Source organism: Pleurodeles waltl, chromosome 5, assembly GCF_031143425.1.
Source record: "Pleurodeles waltl isolate 20211129_DDA chromosome 5, aPleWal1.hap1.20221129, whole genome shotgun sequence".
NCBI lineage: Eukaryota > Metazoa > Chordata > Amphibia > Caudata > Salamandridae > Pleurodeles > Pleurodeles waltl.
Window position 1 is genome coordinate 339,912,269 of NC_090444.1, and position 23,172 is coordinate 339,935,440.

The window sequence follows — 23,172 nt, forward strand, 5'->3', positions numbered from 1 at the left end:
GTGTATAGGCTTGATAACTGCATGTGTACTAATAATAATGGCAATAGTGCTTGCAACGCGTGGTAAGGGTGAGAATGAGAAAATTGATGCTTCTACTTCTGCTCCTGTTACTGTCACTGAACTAACCGCATTGAAAAGACTAGAATTAGATGAGAGACACTTGCATGATAAGAAGGAACTTTCGTATAATGTTTTCTATCGCCTACTAACAGAATATGTTGAGACTATGGATGCGAAAGATTGTTATGTGTGTACACAGATACCGACATCTGTAACGGAAGGGGTGACTTATCACCACATGCCTCTTACATATGGGATTACATGTAGTATAGTAACTTCTAGATTTTATGGTCAAACTAACATACAGTATTTTTACTCAAATTATGATGTTACCTTTGCATATGTTCCTATAATAACGCAACTAAGCCAGATTGCTAAAGATTGGGATGCTAAAATAATGAGGGAATTTTTCGAGCCAATGCAACCTTTTGAAACAGCTCACGCTCATAGGGAAAATCTTACCTGCTCGCTCTCAGCTGTAGAAATAAGCTTTTTAGATCGCACAGATGATAGAAGGGCACAAATGAATGCGAAATTAGAAAAAGAGCTAAGTAAGAGGACTTCAGTAGATAATTATGCTTTTGCTGCAATAAAAACACAAGGAAGAATAGCTTTAGACGCTTGGCATGTAGGGAAATTTTGTATATATCGAGGTGAATCTTATTATGATAACATTTTCGTGGGAGCGAGTGAATGTAAACATACGTTTATCTTTAAGGCCAAATGGACATTCATGCTGAACGGACTTGATCCTGTCATACCTGGTGTATATTACATTTGTGGGCATAATGCCTATTATCGTCTTCCAAAGGGATGGTGGGGGAGATGTTATTTGGGTATAGTGTTCCCAAAGGTTTATCAACTGGATGACCTATCAGTGATTCCAAAGACGCCTGGATCTCATCGTATCCAGAAAAGAGAGACCGCAGCTGCTGTGGTAGGAGATATATTTGGAGCCATGATTCCTTCATTGGGAGTTGTGTTGAATTCCATCAAAATAAGAAAGTTGTCTACTATAGTGGATAACATGTTGACAAAGTTTTCAGGTGCTATAATCCTGATGGATGCTGAACTTGCAGCAGAAAGAGCTATGACTCTTCAAAACAGGCTTGCCCTAGACATTCTTTTAGCAAAGGATGGCGGCGTTTGCAAAATGCTTGGTGCGCGTCACTGTTGCACGTATATACCAGACAACAGTGTGAAGATTAAAACAATGCTTGCAAATCTAACAAAAGAGAGTGCAGACTTGAAGGAATTGAAAGAACCAGGAGTTTGGGAGAAGGTTGGAAAGGGAATTGCTTCAGTGGGAAATTTGCTTGGTGGCATTTTGAATGGAATATTACTAAAAATAATACAGGGAATACTAATAGTACTAATTTGCATCTTTGGGATTTGGGGAATAAAGAGGGGAATACTAATGATCATGGCAAGAATTAAGAGAAGGAAGGAAGAGAAAATTATGAAAAGAATGGCAGAAGAATACAAGGCAAGAACAAGGGGAACTAAAAGGCAAAGAGAACTGACAGAATTTTAATGGAATAAAATTTGTGGGAATAGTTTTGTGTGATGACAAGTAGTCATCAGAGGAGGGATTGATGACGCAGAAATGAAGGTTTTACATTTATTAGCGCATAAACGTAGTGCTGCAATAATCAAGTGTGACTTTAACCGAACTAATAAAGATTGTACGGGGACAAATGTGCCCTCAGAGTAGTTTGCCAACATTTATAAGCGTGCTTTATATAACGTGATGTATTAGAATTGTACTAATCTGACATAACCGTAAACGTGTGCCATGATTTGCTTGTTTGAAATGTTTTAACTTAGCATAACTTTAGTGGAGGCTTCGGCCTAGTTGCCTTGTCTCACGGTTTAGATGCTCGTGTTTTTCCAATGTGCTAATAAACGTGTATTCTTGCTTGAAGCTGTACTTTTCCAGTGAGATCGGTTCACATGCTTATCTTTAAGGTTTCGTGCCAGCCTGGCATCTTCTTCTTTGCTCCAAGGTCAATCTGCAGGTGCAGACAATGGACGCTCTGAAAGTGAGTTAATTGGTAAAATATGTTGCAACTTATGTTCCCGACTCCAAGGATAATGTATGCCTAGGTAGAAGCTTGTGAACTGTTGTTTTTGATTGGACAATTTGAAGCCAACCTATGAACCCTCCAATGGAAGACCCTACTGGATTTGAACTGTTGTTTATTTAAACCTGGTGCACAAGAAGAAAGCGGCCATTACCCGGACATTACAGCCATTTGCCATTAGCCAGCGGCCATTACCCATTGCACCCATTGAGGACATCGAACATTATTGCCCATTGCAGCCATTATGGCCCATCTTGCCGACCTCGTCATTTTGCTATCTTCTAGAGACTTTAAGTAATTCTCGCCCTAGAGACTTTAACATCGATTTGCCCCTTTGCATGAAGTAGTAGTTTTGTCCTTTTATCTTGCCGCTGTGAGGCATTTGCCCCGTCCACCCTGCCCCTTTGCCCCCGTCCCATGCTGATCGAAACCGGTACCTGTGAGACGAAGACTTCCTTGAATGCTGATTGAATTTGGTAAATATGAAAGGAAAATGTACAATTGCATTGTGTTTCTTTTTAGGTAACCAACTGCTGATTTTTTATAAGAGCCCTAGTTAGGAGTTTTCCAAATTAATGTTGCTAAATTGTTTTTTGCATGAAGTCCCACATGCAGATGCTAATTTGAGGTTAGATGAGGATTCATTTGATGCACGATGCAATTTGAGACCTTGTTATGCTGACTAATGTATGCAATTAGCCCATTACAGATTATAGTTTTAGTGGTTTGCGTTGCTATCATCGAATGCATTGTTATTCAAATGCTGCATAGATTGCATCTTTTTCGCCGTTATGGACAGCTATTAATGTTCATTTACATATATCATTTGGTGTTGAGACACATTTATATTGTGCTAGCTTTGTTAATATAGGGAAATAAATTCATTAACTTTGAATGAACAAGTGTGGTTATTCATGGCCGAAAGGTCATGGTTCGCCGAAATGTTTTCTGGATTAATTGTGAAGTGTTATGTTGATCAGGGCATTGCTTATGTTCGTTATTGATTATTGATTTGATTAAATTGATTACTCTCGGGTGAAGAGAGCCCCACTTGGTCAAAAGATTCATCGACCCAAGAGCGTCCAGATACAGGTAATTTATTAAGACGGAACGCTCTATCAAACCTTACCCGCCCTTGTTCAGATAAAGAATGGTCTAGCATATTGCAGAGCCTCACCTATGTCCAACGAAATGCACGGTTTTGGGTAATACAGTTGTATATTGTACATAGGGCGTACCTCACCCCCTTCAATATTAACAGGTATTTTGGCACCTCAAATGCCACATATCCACGCTGTGAATTGATTAATGCGGACATAGTATGCATACTATTGGCCTGTTCTCACTTGCGGGCATACTGGGATGGAGTAATGCGGCATCTAATGCACTGAACAGACAGAACCATTACTAACACATGGGAGGTATACATATTAGGTCTATATCACAGAAGCAAGAAACATAGGCTTACATCTTGATTCATTGACTTGGGGCTCCTGCTGGCTAAGCCCCTGATCACAAGTCATCAGATCCTGCACACTTCATGGCTTGGCTTTGCTCACTCATGAACTGGGCACAAGCCGAGAGTGTGGCACTGTGGTGTGAGGCCTGTGGCTAGCGGGTGGGATTCTATAGCAGTGGGCCTTCACACTGACTCCCCAGAAATACCGGCACCACATGACTCACGGCCATCCCCAGCCAACACAGACTGATGGGGGGCACTAATCAAAACTGTTCCTTATGTACCTGCGAGGCTCTTTGACACACACCGGTGATTCATGCATTACACCTGTTTTTTTTTTGCCATGCATCATTTGGATGACACAAATTCATTAATAAATTATATTAGGGGATGGACATGTAAAATGACATGTAAGCATACTTGTTATTGTTATGCTCCCATCTGTTCACATTTGAAATAGACTGTTGGAATGTCATTGTCTAGGCATAAAACTACTGTGTATTGTTGCTGACACCACATGTGTCACTTGTTGAAACTGTCACATGATTATATCACCATCCTGAGAAACGTACAGCTGCCTGACAAATGTAGTCGGCGGATATGGCTATTGCAAAAGATATATACACCGAGACTGTTAACATGCAATCTGAAATTCCTACTGCACTGTTCCTACTCATTGATAAGCAAAATATGTATATCACTGTCATTGTCATTATACCCTCTATAAAGCATAAACAAAGTAGTATGTGATGCTTCTACAGAAAAACAACAATAAATAGATTAAAACAAAAACAATATGGCTAGTTGCAGCAGTGGTGGCTGCCACTGAAAAGGGGTGGTGGGGCAGAACACAGCGCAAAGAAACAGGATTGGTCTGGGGGCTTTAAAATGTTTTTTTTTTTTTAAAACACTTACCTTCGAGTGGAGACGCATTCGTCTCCCCTCTGTCCTCTTCCTTTCCCCGGCTGCACAGGCTCCTAGCTAATCACGACGCTGCTGAACGCAGTGTCATGATTGGTCTGAGTGGCCTGCTTCGTCGCTCAGACTGGGAATGGGAGCCTGTGCATGTTCTCTACCTGGCTGTTCTTTACAGCCAGGTAGAGAACATGCCAAGTACACATGTCTTTCGAACCTGGCAAACCAAACCTATGCACATAGCCCTCGAAGGGCCCCCTCCCTCCAGCCCAGCCCTGCCCAGCCCCACAATGAAAAATAAAATGATAATAACGTATTGTACGTTATTATCATCTTCTTTTTCCTTTTGGGAGAAAATGAGTGGAGCGACGCTTCTCTACCTTAGCGGAGGAGCCGCCCCTGAGTTGGAACCATAAAGAGTGTCTCAGCAGCCGCTAGGCCGGCAAACTAACCCATTCTACATGTTCATATCGTTGCGAGCAGGGAATGTTTAGGCCTGCCCACTGCTTCTTTAATCTTTTACTGTCTGTTCACTGCACTCTGCCCAAAACCAGGGAGATACCCCTCATCCTCCTGAGTCCTGTGCAGGACACAGCCAAAATTTGCTATTCAGAAACTGTTGTGTTTTACATAAAAATTACAGGGGATGGTTCCATAAAATGAAAAATCTTAGGAACATCATTCCCAACAGTTCCCACCCACTTCTTCGTGGATCTTCACAGAGGATACAACACCTCCCTTTTAGCCTCGTGTCGTACGCTTTCGGAGTCTTAGTCTACCTTTAGTGGGGTTTCCTTTTCCATGTCGATCTGATAGATTAGTAAAGTGAGAAGTACTGGCGGTCCCACCCTGCCACCTGTTTCCTTGCTTAAAACAAATATTACGCCCCTGTTCATCACCAGTTTTTGCTGTTGCCAGGGCTTGATTGTAATTTATGTTTCATATTGAAAACATTTTCTCTCTTATGAAATGAAGCATTATCTTCACTGCATGTAAAGTTGTTAGTAAGGTAAATAAACGTGTTGATAATAACGTCGTTTGTAATCTATTTTAAGGGACATCGGAGAAAAAACTGGAAAGTGCGAAAATTTATTCTGAGAGAGGACCCTGCATATCTGCACTACTATGATCCATCTGGGGTGAGAGCCTCTTGCAAACATATTTAACATAATGGATAGCATTTTACTTATGTAAACTTTGAAAGTGCAAAATGTACTTTGAACACCATTGCATTTAGCTAGCTGCCTGTTTATGATAAATCAGCCATGCCCTCGTTTAGAGATTGGCAGGAGGAGATGATGGCCACAATTCATACAACATCTTTTCCAGATGCATGATTTAGAGGTGATGGATGCTAGGAGTGTGCCAAGCTGGTGTAAAAATCCCCACCATTGTCAGCGGTTCTCTGTGTTAATATGTGTACCTCTGAAGTGGTGATTGATTTTTGGGGGTGGTAGTATGTCAGAAAAGAACTGGCAGCAGCATTCTTTGTTCCATCTCTCAAGAATCCCCTCCATGGTAGAAACCTCCATATTACCTAAGGCCAGTGAAAGGGGATTTCTATCTACTATTAAAGTCAGTAGGTCTTCAATGGTCGCCAGCATTTTTGCTTTGTCAATGCTTGTTTTGTCATGGTTTTTGCAAACCTTTATTGTTGTGGAAGCTGCTGGGCCCTCTTAAATCCTATAAAAAATGGCTGAAAGCAAAACTAAGTCTATGTCTCAAAAAGCACACATTGCAACATTTGTCAGTTTCATTTAAGAGAACTTTGTGTGTGGATCAGCTCCTTGTGAAAGGTCTGACTGCCATCACTCACACTGATGTTAGCCAGTGGCTGAAGTGGGTGGACCTATTGCCCAATGCTGGGTGCAGTAGTGGACAGGAGAAAAATGTGAATGACAGAGATCAATGGATGAAGTGTGCAGGGCGGAAACCTCAATAGGTAAGCATACTATGCATATACATTTAGTAAAATCCAAAGGTCATGGCTAACACAAGACCTAATAACACTAGAATTGTTATGAGGCTTAGCTGTGATTACTTGGAGACTGAAAGTGCTAGACTATAGGAAGAAGAGAGAAAAGATCAATGTTTGCCAGTATTATGAAGAGATTTTAGGAAGAAAGATGGGCACAGTAGGGGAATTAGGCCCATATTTATACTTTTTTTGTGCCGCATTTGCGTCACTTTTTGATGCAAAAGTAGCGCAAACTTACAAAATACAATTATATTTTGTAAGTTAGCACCGCTTTTGCGTCAGAAAATTACGCAAATGGGGTACAAAAAAAAGTATAAATATGGGCCTTAGTGTCTTGTGTCTTCTGTGAAATCTCTCTGGTTCAAGAGAATTCAATATCTTGCTGCAGAACATCCGAGATTGAGTCATTTAAGGTCAGACCATGCAGAGACCGAAGCTTATGTTTTAACACACATCTGGCTCACTGCACTGTACATAATGTGGGTAACTGTGGCGTAATGAAACTTTAAGGGGCCTCCCTGCAAAGTACAGGGCGGCCCCACGACACAGTCAGGAGCTTTCAGGCCAGGGCCCACTACCCTTGCACAGTGTACTGTGGTGAGGGGCCCACCTGGAGCTCAGTGCCCCCTGCACCCCAGGGACTGCAGGGGCTTTTGTTACTCCAGTTTTGGGTAATGGCCCCTTATTTACTTTTAGACCTCTGACTTGGTGTGGTCCATAGTGCTTACAAGTCTTGACTTCGAGATCTTCAAGAATGTATTTTTCAGTGAAATCGGATGTTCTGCAATTCAAATTACTAACCGAGAGAAGAGAGATTTAGATTTGTGCTTTCAAAACTATCTCTATCAATGCACTTCAATTCACCAAAATTGCAGGAGTGGAAGTGACATAAATGTTAATACATCACAGGGAATGAACTTGCATTATTTTAGACCTGAATGATGTCACAGGAAGTGACATCATCCGACTTTTAACCTTGGTGGCCTCTCAAAAAATGATACCAAATGTACATTGCCTCTGCAGTGTCTTTGCAGTGCACTCTATATTGTGCGGTTACCAGCACAAAGACTTTTATAAACATTAAAGGGTGCTTCCAATGAATGGTGTCACAATGGACTTCAAACCCCTCCACAGATGTTATCAAACAAAGCACATTCTAGATTGCTTGTAGGCCATTGATGTTAGTGATGTAGGGTTGGGTAGGAGAGATGTGTGTTTTTTCTTTTCACTGTATGCTTCTTTACAGTAAACCACAGAAAAATATTATTTGTTTAAAAATCTCCAAATTCCTCCAAATGCATGAATATAACCATTTCAGTTTTTTTCATGGAAAAATGCTGGAATCTCTGCAGGAGATATATTGTTGGGTCATTAATATACAAATACGCTGTGTGGATTGGGCTGTCACCTTTTACTTTTTTAAATTTAAAGTTTAAATACCTTACTGCAGCATATAACAGGATTACTGAAAACCCTCCAACCTCTGTCAGTTTTCACATTTATATTGTAAAGTTCATTATTGTTTTGTTTTGAAAGTATTTCACATGTCGACACTTTCTAAATTAAAATGGAGTGGACATGCAAAAAGAAAGTGAAAATTTAACAGAGTCAAAGGGGTCAGAAGAATGGAAATAAAACAAGATTCAGAATGAGCCCTATTTAATCCGGGTTCCTGACGAGATTTGAGGCAGGGGTAACAAAGGATAAGCCAGGGGTCGCAGCTTCGACTTCTGGTGACCCCTAAATCACATCCTTCGCACAATTCTCCCTGTTTTTGCTCCTACAAACATGGGGTAGTGTAGGATTAAAAGGCGTATGTTGTCTCTTTTCTTGTCAGAAATACTGCTCCATATGAATAGTACATTCTACACTTCCTGAATGTTACCTCAAGCTTTAAGCCCAACATGCATTCTTCAGGAGGCCACTGCATGAAATAAGGTACATCTTGGTTCCTGAAGAAAAGATTCATCTTGTTTCCTCAATAGAAGATGAGCTTGGAGATGTGTCAAATCTGACAGTGTGCCTTCCAAATTGTTCATCTTGACATTCCCTATAGTGTAGTGTGATTAGTTTTACGTATTCATTGCGCTTTAGCTTCAGGCTTTAGGCCTTTGTGCACTTTGCCCTGAATATATGTTATTCATTTGCTGACAGCTTAGAGCCTCTGTGCACTTTGCTCTACATGCTTTTTATTAGGCTTCGTACTGTTATTTTTCAAATAGCCAGTTCTACGGTGTTGTTTTTTATTCATATCACACTGTTTTGCCTACTTCAGCACTGGAGTTCTCCATAACATATTTACTCTGTGCTTCAGTCAAGGATACAGTCTGGTACATTGCCGATAGACGTGGTAGGAGTTTAGACTTGGCATTCCTGCGTAGGGACATTTTGTGATCACGATGACATGTTAGTTATAAAATCACTTCCTTGTCCCAATACACGCAAGAGGGAGATTCCGACCAGGGAACCACAACTAGACGCTGACTGCCTCATTGCAGATGCTGAACCAAGATCACAGGTCTTTGCTCAGGTATGAGGGCTGATGTCTCCACAGTGATTCTAATAGGCGAGCTAGAAGCTTAACATGCTGTGCTCTAAATAGAACAAGCAGAGGGAGAGTAGAAACTGTTAGACAATATGATAGCTTTGTTCTTATGTTTTACTCTCCTGGTGACTATTTCAATCCTACTGTGTTGTATCGTTCTGGTTATTGCGGCTCACGACTTAATATCTAAAATACAGTAGTTTTATTAAAAACATTATATAAAACTTATACTGTCTTTGTCATTTGTATATGAGATCATATTGGAAATAAGAGAGTTGGTTTGGATCTGAGTAACCACGACTTCCCTGAGAAGTTCCAAAGATGTCATGCGCTCGGCTGCCGAATCATTCCTTCCACATGGGAGAAATGAGGCACTGCTAGTTAGCCGGAGCAAAACCCGGATTTAGGGTGACAGAGTTCTTTACCCGTGGGTCAGGCTCAGTCCCCCACACCGTTATAGATCCTGCTACCTAGAAATCCAGTAGTCTCATTTAGAATAATGAGAGCCCACGCGACAATAGCAGTGTTCTTTTTTACTTGTAGAGTTATCTATGTTAGAATATGGCTTCATCTGCACAGCATGTAGACTAAAATGTTGCTGCTTTTTAATGCCCTCATTTAGCATTTAGGCAGTTAAATAAGTGTGATTGTGTGCTGGAGACTTGTTTCACAGTATATAATATGGGTGTGTTGTGTTTGTCACCTTCAATTGAACGGTACTCGATGTCTGCCTCAGGTATTTAGTTGGTTAGGAAAAAGACACTTGGAGGATTCTTTTCTGGGTCTTTCTTTTAGAGTTACATAATAGGTGAATGATAAAAACATTAAGGCAACAATAAGGCAAAATGATTTTCTCTCAAAGATAGTTCATCCAAACCACGCAGAGGATTGTATTTTTTGACAGGGTTAAATCATATTAGTTCTAAACAAAATTCCTAAAATGAGTAGGGCTCCACTAACAAATTAATTGGGCTGCACTAACAAATGAATTATTACTCTGTGTACTTGCTCCTTTTTCTGACCCTTAAAACTGAACATCCTCTAGCAATGCATTTCAACAGGTAGAAAGAAATACAACAGATATTCTTCTTGTATACTTTGTCAGTTCTTCTTTATTGGAAAGTGGATTATTGGTAACGTCAGGTAGATACCTACACTTAGCAATAGGCCAAAACCCCCACCAGGCCTCCTCAAGGTCTCAGTAAATGAATCCTTGCTCACCCTTTGGGCAGTCTAAATGACGCCCAGGAGTGGGCGGGTCAAAAAAAATGACGTCCAGCCGATTTAGCGTCATTTTTTAGCGCCTGGTCAGGGCAGGCGTTAAGGGACCTGTGGGCTCGGAAGGAGCCCAGAGGTGCCCTCCCATGCCCAAGGGACACCCCCTGCCACCTTTGCCCACCCCAGGAGGACGCCCAAGGATGGAGGGACCCATCCCAGGGAATTTAAGGTAAGTTCAGGTAAGTATATATTTATTTATTTTTTTGGCATAGGGGGGCCTGATTTGTGCCCCCCTACATGCCACTATGCACAATGACAATGCCCAGGGGACAGAAGTCCCCTGGGCATTGTCATTGGGCAAGGGGGCATGACTCCTGTCTTTGCTAAGACAGGAGTCATGTCAATGGAGGGTGGGAGTAAAAAAAAATGGCGCAAATCGGGTTGAGGCAGATTTTTTGCCTCAGACCGACTTGCCCCATTCTTTGACGCCCAAGCTCCATTTTCCCCTACGCCGGCGCTGCCTGGTGTGGGTCATTTTTTTTGACGCACACCAGTCAGCTCCGCTGGTTAACGTCATTCCATAAATAAGGCGCCCGCATGGCGCTTTGGAATGGCGTTAGCTAGCGTTAAATATTTTGACGCACAACTGCGTTGGCGCAGTTGTGCGCCAAAAAGTATAAATACGGCCCAAAGTCTCTTCATGTTAGCATATGGGGCCCATTGACTACAATGGGGGAAAACAAATTTGGCTGTTTTCCCTCACCAGGGCTTATAAAATATCTTTTATAAAGTTTCTGCTTATATTTACACTCCACCGAAACCTGGGGGCATCTAGGGCAGACCTTAGGGTGAAGTGTATGCAAAAATAAGGCTGTTCGATTCTTTGGAAATACTTTTAATTGCAAAGTTGAATTTGTGGTTACTTTTAACTTAAAAGCAGCTAGCATGGCAGACCTGCCTTTAAAATGGCACTGCACTCCACAGTAGTGCACCCATGGATGCACTAACTATGCTGAGGTCCCTAAACCTATATGCCCTACCATATACTAGGGACTTTTAGGTAGGTTGTCAAAGCCAATTATAATTATGCCTAATTTACATATTACCATTTTAAACATAGCACTGGCCCTGGGACTGGTTAGCAGTGCCCAGGGCACAGTCAGAGTCAGAAAACACCAGAAGCAGCTAAAAAATGGGGGCAAAAGGTGAGGGGCCTCCAGCAATCAGTCCAGTTTCCCCACACCATATCCACAGGCAGTCTCTGTCCTGAGGGTTCTTATGATGCCAAAGCAGATGGAGGAAGTATCATGATCTGGTCTTTCATCTTTCCTCCACGAGCAGATACAGGCTGTATAATGTTTCTGCTCAAATATGAACTGTGAAACAGCTGGTATGTAGGGTCTCTCAGGGATCATCCTTTAAGACGTGCTCACTTCATGATAAAGTGTTTGTTCCCTCATCTATTTAACCTCTACAGGAGTGGAGGTACACTGTGAGAACAAATGTCCAGGGATGAGAGTGAAAGGAGTGACTGCTATTCTGAATAATGTTCTGTATAGTTCAGGCAGAGTACAAGTACAACACAGAGTTGCTTACTTATGTCTGAGTCCAGGAAAAGCCCTTATGGGCCACACACAAACACAGGTTCATATTTTTCAAGGGTTTTGTGTCACCCGTGTGTCCCCTTGACTCAAAACCTAAGTGAGATTGATCAAGCCATGCAAGGGCACCTTGCGCGGCCCTGAGTGGCTTGACCATTCTGGAGTAACGCAAAGTAGCGCAATTCGTTACTCTGCCCCAGGGAAGCATTTTATGGGAAGAGCCTGGGTGTTCCCACAAATCCACCCATGGTTTTTGGCACATTCCTAGATTTACCAACACTGGTAGACCAGAGAATGTGTCAAAGTGCTACACCTTCAAAGGAGAGGAGCAACAAAGAGAAATATTTGTATTTCTCCTTGTGGTTTCCTCTTTCTAAGTGTGCTGCATTCTGAGGATCCTCTGGGGATTGTTTTTATGCAGGAAGGTGGCCAATCCTGCACAAAAGCAATCCTGTCTACAAAGCAAGTACCTTTGCTCCACAGTGCAATAGGCACCATCACAAGGAAAGGATAGGATTGCACCACATACTGTTAAATACGGTGCATTCCTGCCCTTTCTTTTTCACACAGCACAGCCACCTTGCTGGACTGAGTTGCATGAAAGTTTGATAAATGAGTCCCACAGTGTTTACAGTACTTTTTTAGGTAATTCAAAATAACTCCCCCCTTCTTCTGTGCATAATGTCAGGGATATTGCTCTTACCTGAACAAATAGTTCAAAAGCAATTAACTTATGTGGGCCATTGCTGATACTTTGCCACGGAGAACATAGAGAGCAGGGATCACTAGGAGGCCATCTTTGCCAATCACTCTGCCCAACATTTGATAATTTCAACATCCATTCGTAGGGTGTATTCAGACAATCATATGGGGTTGTATCTTATAGCTAAGCAGGTAGCACACTAGTCTATTTATCAGTTAGACAATGAGAGTGATTTGATTTGACAACTATTCCAACCCGGGACTATGACAGTGGCCGAGGAGAAGCGATCCAGTGTCCTCCAGCTTAATTCTTTGAAACTCCAAATTATTTGAAATATGACTAGTATGTCATTTCCATCATGGCGATCCCATTGCATGGGCTGCGCTAACATCCGTAGAATTTGTTAGATATAGGCAAACCTACTCCTAAGCCACAAATGAATAAAGTACATTTATCATGTTTCGGGTTTAAAAGACGAAGGCTCTCATTATGACATTGGCGGTTTTCAGAGAAAACCGCTGATGCCACGGGTGCCAGAAGACCAACAGTGCTGGCGGTCTTCCACCCGCCATATCATGGGCACTGCAGGATTTCTGTCACGATAAGGGCAGAAATCCTGCAGTGGCAGACGGTGGTGCTCTGGGGCTGATACCACCAGCACCGCCCCGCCAGTAGGACACCCCCAGCCATATTAAGGCCATTAGTACAGCCTGGCGGTGTCCTGCTGGTAGGGTGCTCCTGGCGGTAGCAGTGCCCCTTCCTGTTCCCTGCCAGACGACCTCCTTACCGGACAAGGTAAGTCGGACATCCGACAGGGGCGGGGAGTGGGAGGGTGGGGGTGTTGTGTGTGAGGTGTCTGCATGTGTGTATGAATGTGTGAGTGCGTGTGTGAATGTGTCTGTGAGTGTTGTGGTGTATGTGTGGCTGTATGCGTGTGAGTGAATGCGTGTATGAAAGCTGAAGTGAGTGTGCGTCTGCATGTCTGTGTGTATGTGTGCCTGAATGGGTGTTAGGGTGTCTGTATGTATGCATGCCTGAATGCTTATGAGTATGTATGAGTGAATGTGTGTATGGATGAGTGCGACTGGATGCATGTATGGAAGTGTACGTGAAAAGGTGTACGGGTGGTGTGTGTGTGCATGTTTGGCTGTGGGGGTGGGAGCAGTTGTGTGATGGATTTGTGTGTGCGTGTGTATGAATGGGTGTCAGGTGTGTGAGTGTGAGCATGTCTGCGGGTGTGTGCATGCATCCAAGGGGATAGGGGTGTGTGCGTGCATCAGAGGAGGTAGGGAGGTGTGGTTGAATCGGAGGGGGTGTGTGGTTGAATCGGGGGGGTGAGTTTGGATGGGGATGGGTGGGGGGGTTAGGGGCTTTCTGGGGGAGTTGGGGGAGCCACCTGTCGATGACAGGGAAGGAATTCCCTGTCACCGGTAGGCCCTACCGCCATTGTTTTCGTGGCATTGCTAACGCTGCGGAAACCATGGTGGTAGGCCGGCTAATAATACTGCCAGCACTACACTGTGGGCTGCTGAGTCGGAGATTAACATCTCTGGCCCGGCGGCTCATACCACCATGCCGGTATGAGTGGAGATTAAAGGGTTGGCAACGGCCAACCCGCCAAACTCATAATGACCCCATTTGAAATGATATTGCAACAAGACTATAGTAACCCCTGTGTTTTTGATCTGTCTAACTTCTTTTCAAGTCACTTACAGACAGTGCTTAATTTGAGGCAGTGGGGACCGCTTGAACTGTTTTTATTAGACAGTACTTATATTACAGCATCAGACGTTTATCAAGAGAAGAGCGGAAAATACACACAAACGAGAAAGACAAATGAAGCGAAAGACGGAAAACCAGCCATAGAGGTAGAAAGCAGGGACTGGTAAGAGTGAGATAAAGGGATATGGAGAGTCTGGTAGTGAATTAAGGAGCATGAAGTGGACTTTACAGTACTCAGCCTTGGTATTCGGCATGGCAACATTCAATTGCACCAGCCTCTGGCTTCAGAGCAGAGTTTTGGGTACCAGCACCCATTCTTCTACACATTACACACTGCTTACAGACCTTTCAAGTTGCAGCTGCAAGATCGACATTGGGTCTCAAAATTCATGATCCAGTCCCGCTATGCCAGGAAGGGATCCATGGGCTTCAAGCAGAGGACTCAAATTGTGGTCAAGTGCCTACATATATGTCACAAGGCACTTCTCGTTCCAAACCTGTTTTTCCCCAACCCCTTATTAAACTTGTCAACACAACTTCTAGGGATTGGGTTACTGTCGTAACTGACACATCCCCCCCACACACCCTTTGTTTTTATCAATGCTATTTTCGGGAGGTAGTGTGGGGTGGTATACCTCTTGTCTCTCCTTTTGTGTACAGGAATTTAACCTGACATTAATTGGCATCCAAAAAAATAAAGCATGTGGCCCCCACCTCCACAGCCTTCAAGAGATCTTTGGAGACTAAATTCAAAGACCTCAGAGCATAAGTTCTGCATATCCCGGCACAAAACATCAGGGCCCACATTTATACTTTTTGATGCAAATCAGCGCCAGGGCAGATTTGCTTAAAAAAGTTTACCGCCAGCTAACGCCATTCCAACCCGCCAGCCGGGCGCCTTATTTATGGAATGACGTTAGCAGGTGCTGCGGCCTGGTTTGCGTCAAAATAAATTACGGTAACTGGGCAGCGGAGGCGAGGGGAAGACTGGGGGTTGTGCACCAAAGAATGGTGCAAGTCAGGTTAGAGTCAAAAATATTGTCTCTTACCTGACTTGCGCCATTTTTTGATGCACAACCCCCATGGAAATGACTCCTGTCTTAGCAAAAACAGGAGTCATGCCCCCCTGCCCAATGGCCATGCCCATGGGACTTCTGTCCCCTAGGCATGGCCATTGGGCATAGTGGCATGTAGGGGGGCCAAAGTTAGGCCTCCCATGTCACTTTAAAAATATACATATATACTTACCTGCACTTACCTGCACTCACCATGGAAGGAGTCTCCCCATCCATGGGTGTCCTCCAGGGGTGGGCTACGGTGGCAGGGGGTGTCCCTGGGTGCAGGGAAGGGCACCTGTGGACTGCTTCCATGGTCTCCCACCATGGAAAGGAGCCCACAGGTCCCTTAACGCCTGCCCTGACCCAGGCATTAAAAAACGGTGCAAATCCAGCTGGGCGCCTTGTTTTATCGCCCGCCTCCTCCTGTGCGTCATTTTGACGCCAGAGGATAAATAAGGTGCACATGCTTTAGAGTCAATTTTTGCACGGGAACACCTACCCTGCATGTCATTAGCGCAAGGTAGGTTTTCACGTACAGAAAATGACTCAAGCTCCATAACTTTGGCGCTGGATGGATCTAGCACCAAAGTATAAATATGGAGTTAAGTTTGCACTGAATTTGCGTTAAAAAAAATGACGCAAATCAGGCGCAAACAGAGTATAAATATAGGCCCAGGTGAGAAACAGCACAAACCTTCAGCGATGAACCCACTTTCTCATCTGCAGAATTTTAGAGAGTGGTATCCTCAGCCATATCCTTATCGCCCAATAGACTGTCCACATGAGAGCCAAAAGGTACAGAATCATGTAAAGAAAGAGTTCTCTCTATAGTCATATTGGGAAATAGCTGTGCCATGAAGCTGGACAAATGAATGCTGTCAGGTTACTCCCACTCTCGCTGAATTACACCATGCTCATTCTGATCAGGAGCCAATCCTGCCTGAGGTGAGCCTTAAAACTGACATAGAACTAATTCAGAAAAAGAGCCAGGCACCTCAGTAATAGGAAAGCTCTTGGTTTATGAAATCATGGACAGGATGCCTGGATGTCAAGAACATGAACACAGTATCCATCATGTTTGGTGAGAGTAGGAGATGTTTTGCCATGGGGGCTAATCCAGATATATGTACGTAAGCATGAGGTACATTTATAGTTTCAGTTTCTTTCTTTTATTTCGTTATTATGGACAGTTATATTTTGAATACTATGATCACTTAATTAAGATTGAAAGCAGATTTAAGTAAAAGTTCTATACTTCTAAAACAGAAGCCAAAATGGAGAGTGTTTGGTGTATCTTTTCCAAATAAAGATGCTAACCATACAGAGTCACATTTGAAATGAGAACCCATGAACTTGAATGTGGCAGCCATCACTGAACTCTAGTATATCTGAAACATCAAGGTGCTTACCCACAAGACCCTTGTTTCCTAATGACTTTTTTGTCTGCTTGCATCTTGCTCAGTTTGCAAGATTGAATAATGTTACAACCTTCTCTGAAATATTCTCTTTGTGATATCAGCTGAACATATTCAGTAGAAATTAGGGTTGTTGGAGTTTGATCAAATAAAGGGCCTGATTTAGAGCTTGGTGGATGGATTACTCCATCACAAACGTGGCAGATGTCCCGTCAGCTGTATTATGATGTCCATAGGATATAATGGAATATAAAATATGACAGACGAAATATCCGGCACATTTGTGACGGAGTAACTCCATCCTCCAAACTCTAAACAGGCCCAAGATTTCACTAATATTGATCTGAGGGGAGCGTACCTTCTGATTTGTGTAAGAGAAGGAGATGAGTGGAAGACAACTATCAGTACTAAGTTTGATCTTTTTGAATAGCGAGTTATGCCATTCGGATTGTGCAAAGCACCAGCAGCATTTTAATATTTCATTAACAGGATCCTTTGTGAGTACATTGATGTTTTTGTAATTATCTACACTAATGACATCCTATCTTTTCTGACAGTGATAAGATCACAATCGTCATGTTCAACGGGTATTGCAAAGATTGAGAGAGAACCAATTGTATGCCAAAGCAGAAAAATGTTCTTTCCATTGTACCACTTTAAATGTCTAGGCTTTATCATTTCTTCAATAGAACGTCAAATGTACAACATAAAATGTAAGGTTAGTCTGGATTGCCAGCTCTTAAAAATATGATATTTTCCCTGCTTCTTAGGGCTTGCTATTTGTTACAATTGATTAATTCCAACATGTTGTAAGGTATTCACTCCTGTTACACTAATGTTTGTGCAGATGTGTTGCAAATTAGTGTATTTTACCTTTTTCGAACCTATGAATGCCCTATCAATTGTTCAGATACCAGATGAGATGAGCTCAAAGGGATTGGTCTTTACCTGGTAACATTTACATTTAAAGATTTATATTTGTCTGCCTCTCTAATTGGATAAGGCACAGTGACATCCCCAAGGGTGGTTCAATCCAGCTTGGGTGCAGTGCCTAAATTATGCAACCCCACTGTACTTTGATGCCACATGCTGTGAATTGAAAATCTGAGCACTAGAGGCTAAATCTGTGCAGTGAGATAAAATCTCAGGGCCCAGTCATACATTTGGGCTCGTTAATTAGAGCCTGACCAAGTGTGCTCACTATGGCTCTACAGCCTGTGGTCTGCGTCTCTAAGGGAGCTCCTTGAACAAAGACAACTACCACACTATTGTGTGTCGGTAGCTGGAGGGTAGTGTGTTTGCCAGTCTGCGATGCCTGTGTGTGAATGCATATGTGCAGTGCTGGCAAGAGCCTGAAGTAAACAATGGCAGGGAGGTCCTGGCAGTCTGTGGATAACAACTGCTGGAACAATTCCTTCACTAGACATTTGTACTGCTGTGGCTATTCCTTATACAGTTGGCAACTATTCCTCTGCTTGATACTCATTGATCATACTGGAGAGAGCAGAGCGTGCTATTAAAAGAGAAACTTTTTTATTTAATCTGCTAATTTGGTATGAATTCTTGAGTGCCGGCATATAATAACGTTTTTCGTAGGTGAGTGTTTGACACCTGCCTTTAAGGAGCCAGGAGCACGGAAGATAATTCTGGAGTGTAGTCTGACTCATGCACCTCACTTACACTAGTGGTGGCACAGTGGGGGCATTAGGTGTAGGGCAGGAACACCACTCGCACTGGTTCGGAAGGGACAACAGTAGGAGTTAACACTGAAAGAAAGAAGAGGAACTATAGGGGATCAATGTTCATTATGTGGTTAACCCCCACCCCTTGTTGCTCCTGTGAGGTGTTCATACTTTTTCGATTTTACTTCTTACTTAGCCTGCTCTATATTTTTCAGCTTTTGTTGCAAGTACTGTCATAAGTATTGTCTGACAACATAGCTATATTCTTTCTTTCAGCAGTTGGTAATCGCAATGCACTAGGGGGTATATTTATGAAAAAGACATGCAGAGCAGTGCAGCATTTTCCACCGTGCTGGCACCCTTTTGGCTGGTAAATGCCAATGCAGGCACCCTTGCACAACGGTGCATGGGGGCCTTCTTTGCAGTCAGGATTGTTTTTGTGCAAGAGTGGGCACCTTCCTGCACAAAACAATCTCCTGAGGCATATTACTGTATCTATGTGTGCTGAAGAATGCATTACATATAGAAAGAGGAACTAACGAGGAGAAATAAATATACTTCTCATCGTTATGCCTCCCCTGGGAAGGTGCAGCATTTTGGCGCATTGCCAGACTTACCAGCTCTAATAAATTTGTTAATGCATCAAAATCCATGGGAGTTGCTTGGGAACACCCACACAATGCCCAGGGAATGCCTTTCCGGGGCAGAGTAAAGCAATGCAGTGATTCGCTCTAGGTTGCTTTACTCCAGATTTATGAAGCCACTCAGGGCTACCCAAAGTGGCCTTGCGTAGCTTCATAAATTGCATTTGGGGCTTGTGTCATGCATGTACCACTATGCATGGAGCAGACACGACACAACCTCAATGATAAATAGGCCCCTAGAGCGATAAGAAATAATTCTTTTTCCAGTATATAATTTGCGATTCAAGACCTAAGGAATAGTTACTTAAGTACAATAGAATTAGGTCACTCAGGTTTCGATTCAGGGCTACAAACAACAAATGCGTTATTCTCCCTATACTACAACAGCTCAATCGGCTAAAATCACACAAATTTTCTGACTCATAATTCCCAGACACGTAGGGCCAGATGTATCAACATCCCGGTTTGCATTTGCTAAATAGCGATTTTTAAGAGAACGCTATTTAATAACTGCAAAATATAGGATGGTATGAAAATTGAGATTAGGTAATAGCAATTTCTTAAAAGTCGCAATTACTATTACCGAATCACAATTAGGGAATCGGACTCCATTCATCCCCATGGGCCTGTAGGCCCATAGGTGCGAATGGTTTCGCATTTCCGAATTCGCGAATTCCTGTTAGGAATTCGCAAATTAGGTAATGAAAATTCCAGGGTGCTGGGGGCCAAAGGCCCCCTTTGATGCATCCCAAGAAAAATATTTGTGGACATGTAAAGTGCACACATGCCCAAGGGGCATGTGTGCACAAAATGTCATTTTTTTAAATGAATTTTTAAAATTGCACATATTTACTGATGAAGCAGAAAATGAAGGTTTTGATTTATTTACGCTTAAACGTAGTGCTGCAATAATCATGTGTGACTCTAACCGAACTAATAAAGATTGTACGGGGACAAAATGTGCCCTCAGAGTAGTTTGCCAACATTTATAAGCGTGCTTTATATAACGTGATGTATTAGAATTGCACTAATCCGACATAATCATAAACGTGTGCTATGATTTACTTGTTTGAAATATTTTAGCTTAGCATAACTTTAGCGGAGGCTTTGGCCTAGTTGCCTGGTCTCACGGTTTAGATGCTCGTATTTTTCCAATGTGCTAATAAACGTGTATTTTTGCTTGAAGCTGTACTTTTCCACTGAGATCGTTCACACGCTTATCTTAAGGTTTTGTGCCAGCCTGGCATATTTTCTCTTTACTCCAAGGTCGATTTGCAGGTGCGGACTATGGAGGCTCTGAAAGTGAGCTAATTGGTATAAAATGTTGCAACTTGCGTACCCATCTCCAAGGATAATGTATGCTTAAGTAAAGGCTTGAGAACTGTCGTTTCTGATTGGATAATTTGAAGCTAACCTATGAACCCTCCAATGGAAGACCCTACTGGATTTGAACTGTTGTCTATAAAAACCAGGTGCACAAGAAGAAATTAGGCCATTATTGGACATCCCGCCATTTTGCAGACTTCATAGCTAATATGGCCCACCTTGCTGCGACGCCATTTTGAAAGAGACTTTGATGCTCTCTCTAATCGAGAGAAAGAGACTTAAATGATTCTTGCCCTAGAGACTTTAACTTTGATCCCTTTGCATGAAGTAGTAGTTTTATTTTGCCGCCGTGAGGCAATTGCCCCGTACACCCCTGCCCCTTTGCCCCGTCCCATGCTAATCGAGAAACGGTACCTGTGAGACGAAGACTTCCTTGTATGCTGATCGTAATTGGTAAATATGAAAGGAAATTGTACAATTGCATTGTGTTTCTTTTTAGGTAACCAACTGCTGATTTTTGACAAGATCCCTAGTTAGGAGTTTTTCCAAATTAATGTTGCTAAATTGTTTTTGCATGAAGTCCCACATGCCGATGCTAATTTGAGGACAGATGAGGATTCCTTCTGTTGCACGATGCAATTTGAGACCTTGTTATGCTGACTAAATGTATGCAATTAGTTCATTACAGATTATCGTATTAGTGATTTGCATTGCTATTATCGAATGCCTTGTTATTCAAATGCTGCATAGATTACATTTGTTTCGCCGCTATGGACAGTTATTAATGTTCATTTATGTTTATCATTTGGTGTTGAGACACATCTATATTGTGCTAGCTTTGTTAATATAGGGAAATAAATTCACTAACTTTGCAATAAACTGGTGTGGTTATTCCTGACTGAAAGGTCAGGGTTCGCCGAAAATGTATTCTGGATTAATTGTTAAGTGTTATGTTGATCAGGGTATTGCTTATGTCCGTTATTGATTATTGATTTGATGCAATCGATCGATCTAGAGTACGGAGAGTCCCACTTAGTCAAAAGATTCATCGGCCTAAAGAGCGTCCAAAATACAGGTAAATTGAGCAGTGCAGCATTTTCCACCGTGCTGGCACCCTTTTGGCTGGTAAATGCCAATGCAGGCACCCTTGCACCACGGTGCATGGGGGCCTTCTTTGCAGTCAGGATTGTTTTTGTGCAAGAGTGGGCACCTTCCTGCACAAAACAATCTCCTGAGGCATATTACTGTATCTATGTGTGCTGAAGAATGCATTACATATAGAAAGAGGAACTAACGAGGAGAAATAAATATACTTCTCATCGTTATGCCTCCCCTGGGAAGGTGCAGCATTTTGGCGCATTGCCAGACTTACCAGCTCTAATAAATTTGTTAATGCATCAAAATCCATGGGAGTTGCTTGGGAACACCCACACAATGCCCAGGGAATGCCTTTCCGGGGCAGAGTAAAGCAATGTAGTGATTCGCTCTAGGTTGCTTTACTACAGATTTATGAAGCCACTCAGGGCTACCCAAAGTGGCCTTGCGTAGCTTCATAAATTGCATTTGGGGCTTGTGTCATGCATGTACCACTATGCATGGAGCAGACACGACACAACCTCAATGATAAATAGGCCCCTAGAGCGATAAGAAATAATTCTTTTTCCAGTATATAATTTGCGATTCAAGACCTAAGGAATAGTTACTTAAGTACAATAGAATTAGGTCACTCAGGTTTCGATTCAGGGCTACAAACAACAAATGCGTTATTCTCCCTATACTACAACAGCTCAATCGGGTAAAATCACACAAATTTTCTGACTCATAATTCCCAGACATGTAGGGCCAGATGTATCAACATCCCGGTTTGCATTTGCTAAATAGCGATTTTTAAGAGAACGCTATTTAATAACTGCAAAATATAGGATGGTATGAAAATTGAGATTAGGTAATAGCAATTTCTTAAAAGTCGCAATTACTATTACCGAATCACAATTAGGGAATCGGACTCCATTCATCCCCATGGGCCTGTAGGCCCATAGGTGCGAATGGTTTCGCATTTCCGAATTTGCGAATTCCTGTTAGGAATTCGCAAATTAGGTAATGAAAATCCCAGGGTGCTGGGGGCCAAAGGCCCCCTTTGATGCATCCCAAGAAAAATATTTGTGGACATGTAAAGTGCACACATGCCCAAGGGGCATGTGTGCACAAAATGTCATTTTTTTAAATGAATTTTTAAAATTGCACATATTTACCACCAAATTGGATTTGGTGGTAACTGCATTTCCTAAATGCCCAATTCGCATTTAGGAAATACATGATACATGTGCTTTGGAAATCGCAAATAGGAATTCCCTATTTGCGATTTCCTGTTTAGAGAATCGCAATTTGCGATTCCCTAAATGGAGTCGCAATTTTAAGGGATCGCTATTTTTGAAATTCCTTAAAATTGGATTGTGAGTACCTTTCATAAATCATGAAAGGCAATTTTGCATTCGCGAACTGTGGAATTTACTGATTCGAACAGTTTCCGAATGCAAAATCCTTTGATACATCTGGCCCGTACTGTTTTAGTGCACACTGACTGAGCACCTACATATGTATGTCATTAAAATAGATATAGAATTGTATGTAATTTGCGTAAAGTTGTTTGTAATCTTAAATTTATATATACCATTTTCTTTCTCTGCACTGAGGGTGGACCAACTACATACACCTCCCCAAACAGAATCATAGGGCCTGGTACTATTCATCTCAAAAGTATG

The 23,172-nt window shown here is 42.4% G+C and overlaps 1 protein-coding gene across 1 annotated transcript in view; it reads left to right on the plus strand.

Annotated features, from left to right (window-relative positions):
• PLEK (pleckstrin) overlaps positions 1 to 23,172 on the plus strand; it is a 398,482-nt gene that overhangs the window by 368,247 nt on the left and 7,063 nt on the right. Inside the window, exon 7 of the mRNA XM_069234077.1 lies at positions 5,574 to 5,657. Coding sequence (XP_069090178.1) covers positions 5,574 to 5,657 — 84 coding nt within the window. The remainder of the gene's footprint in view (positions 1 to 5,573; positions 5,658 to 23,172) is intronic.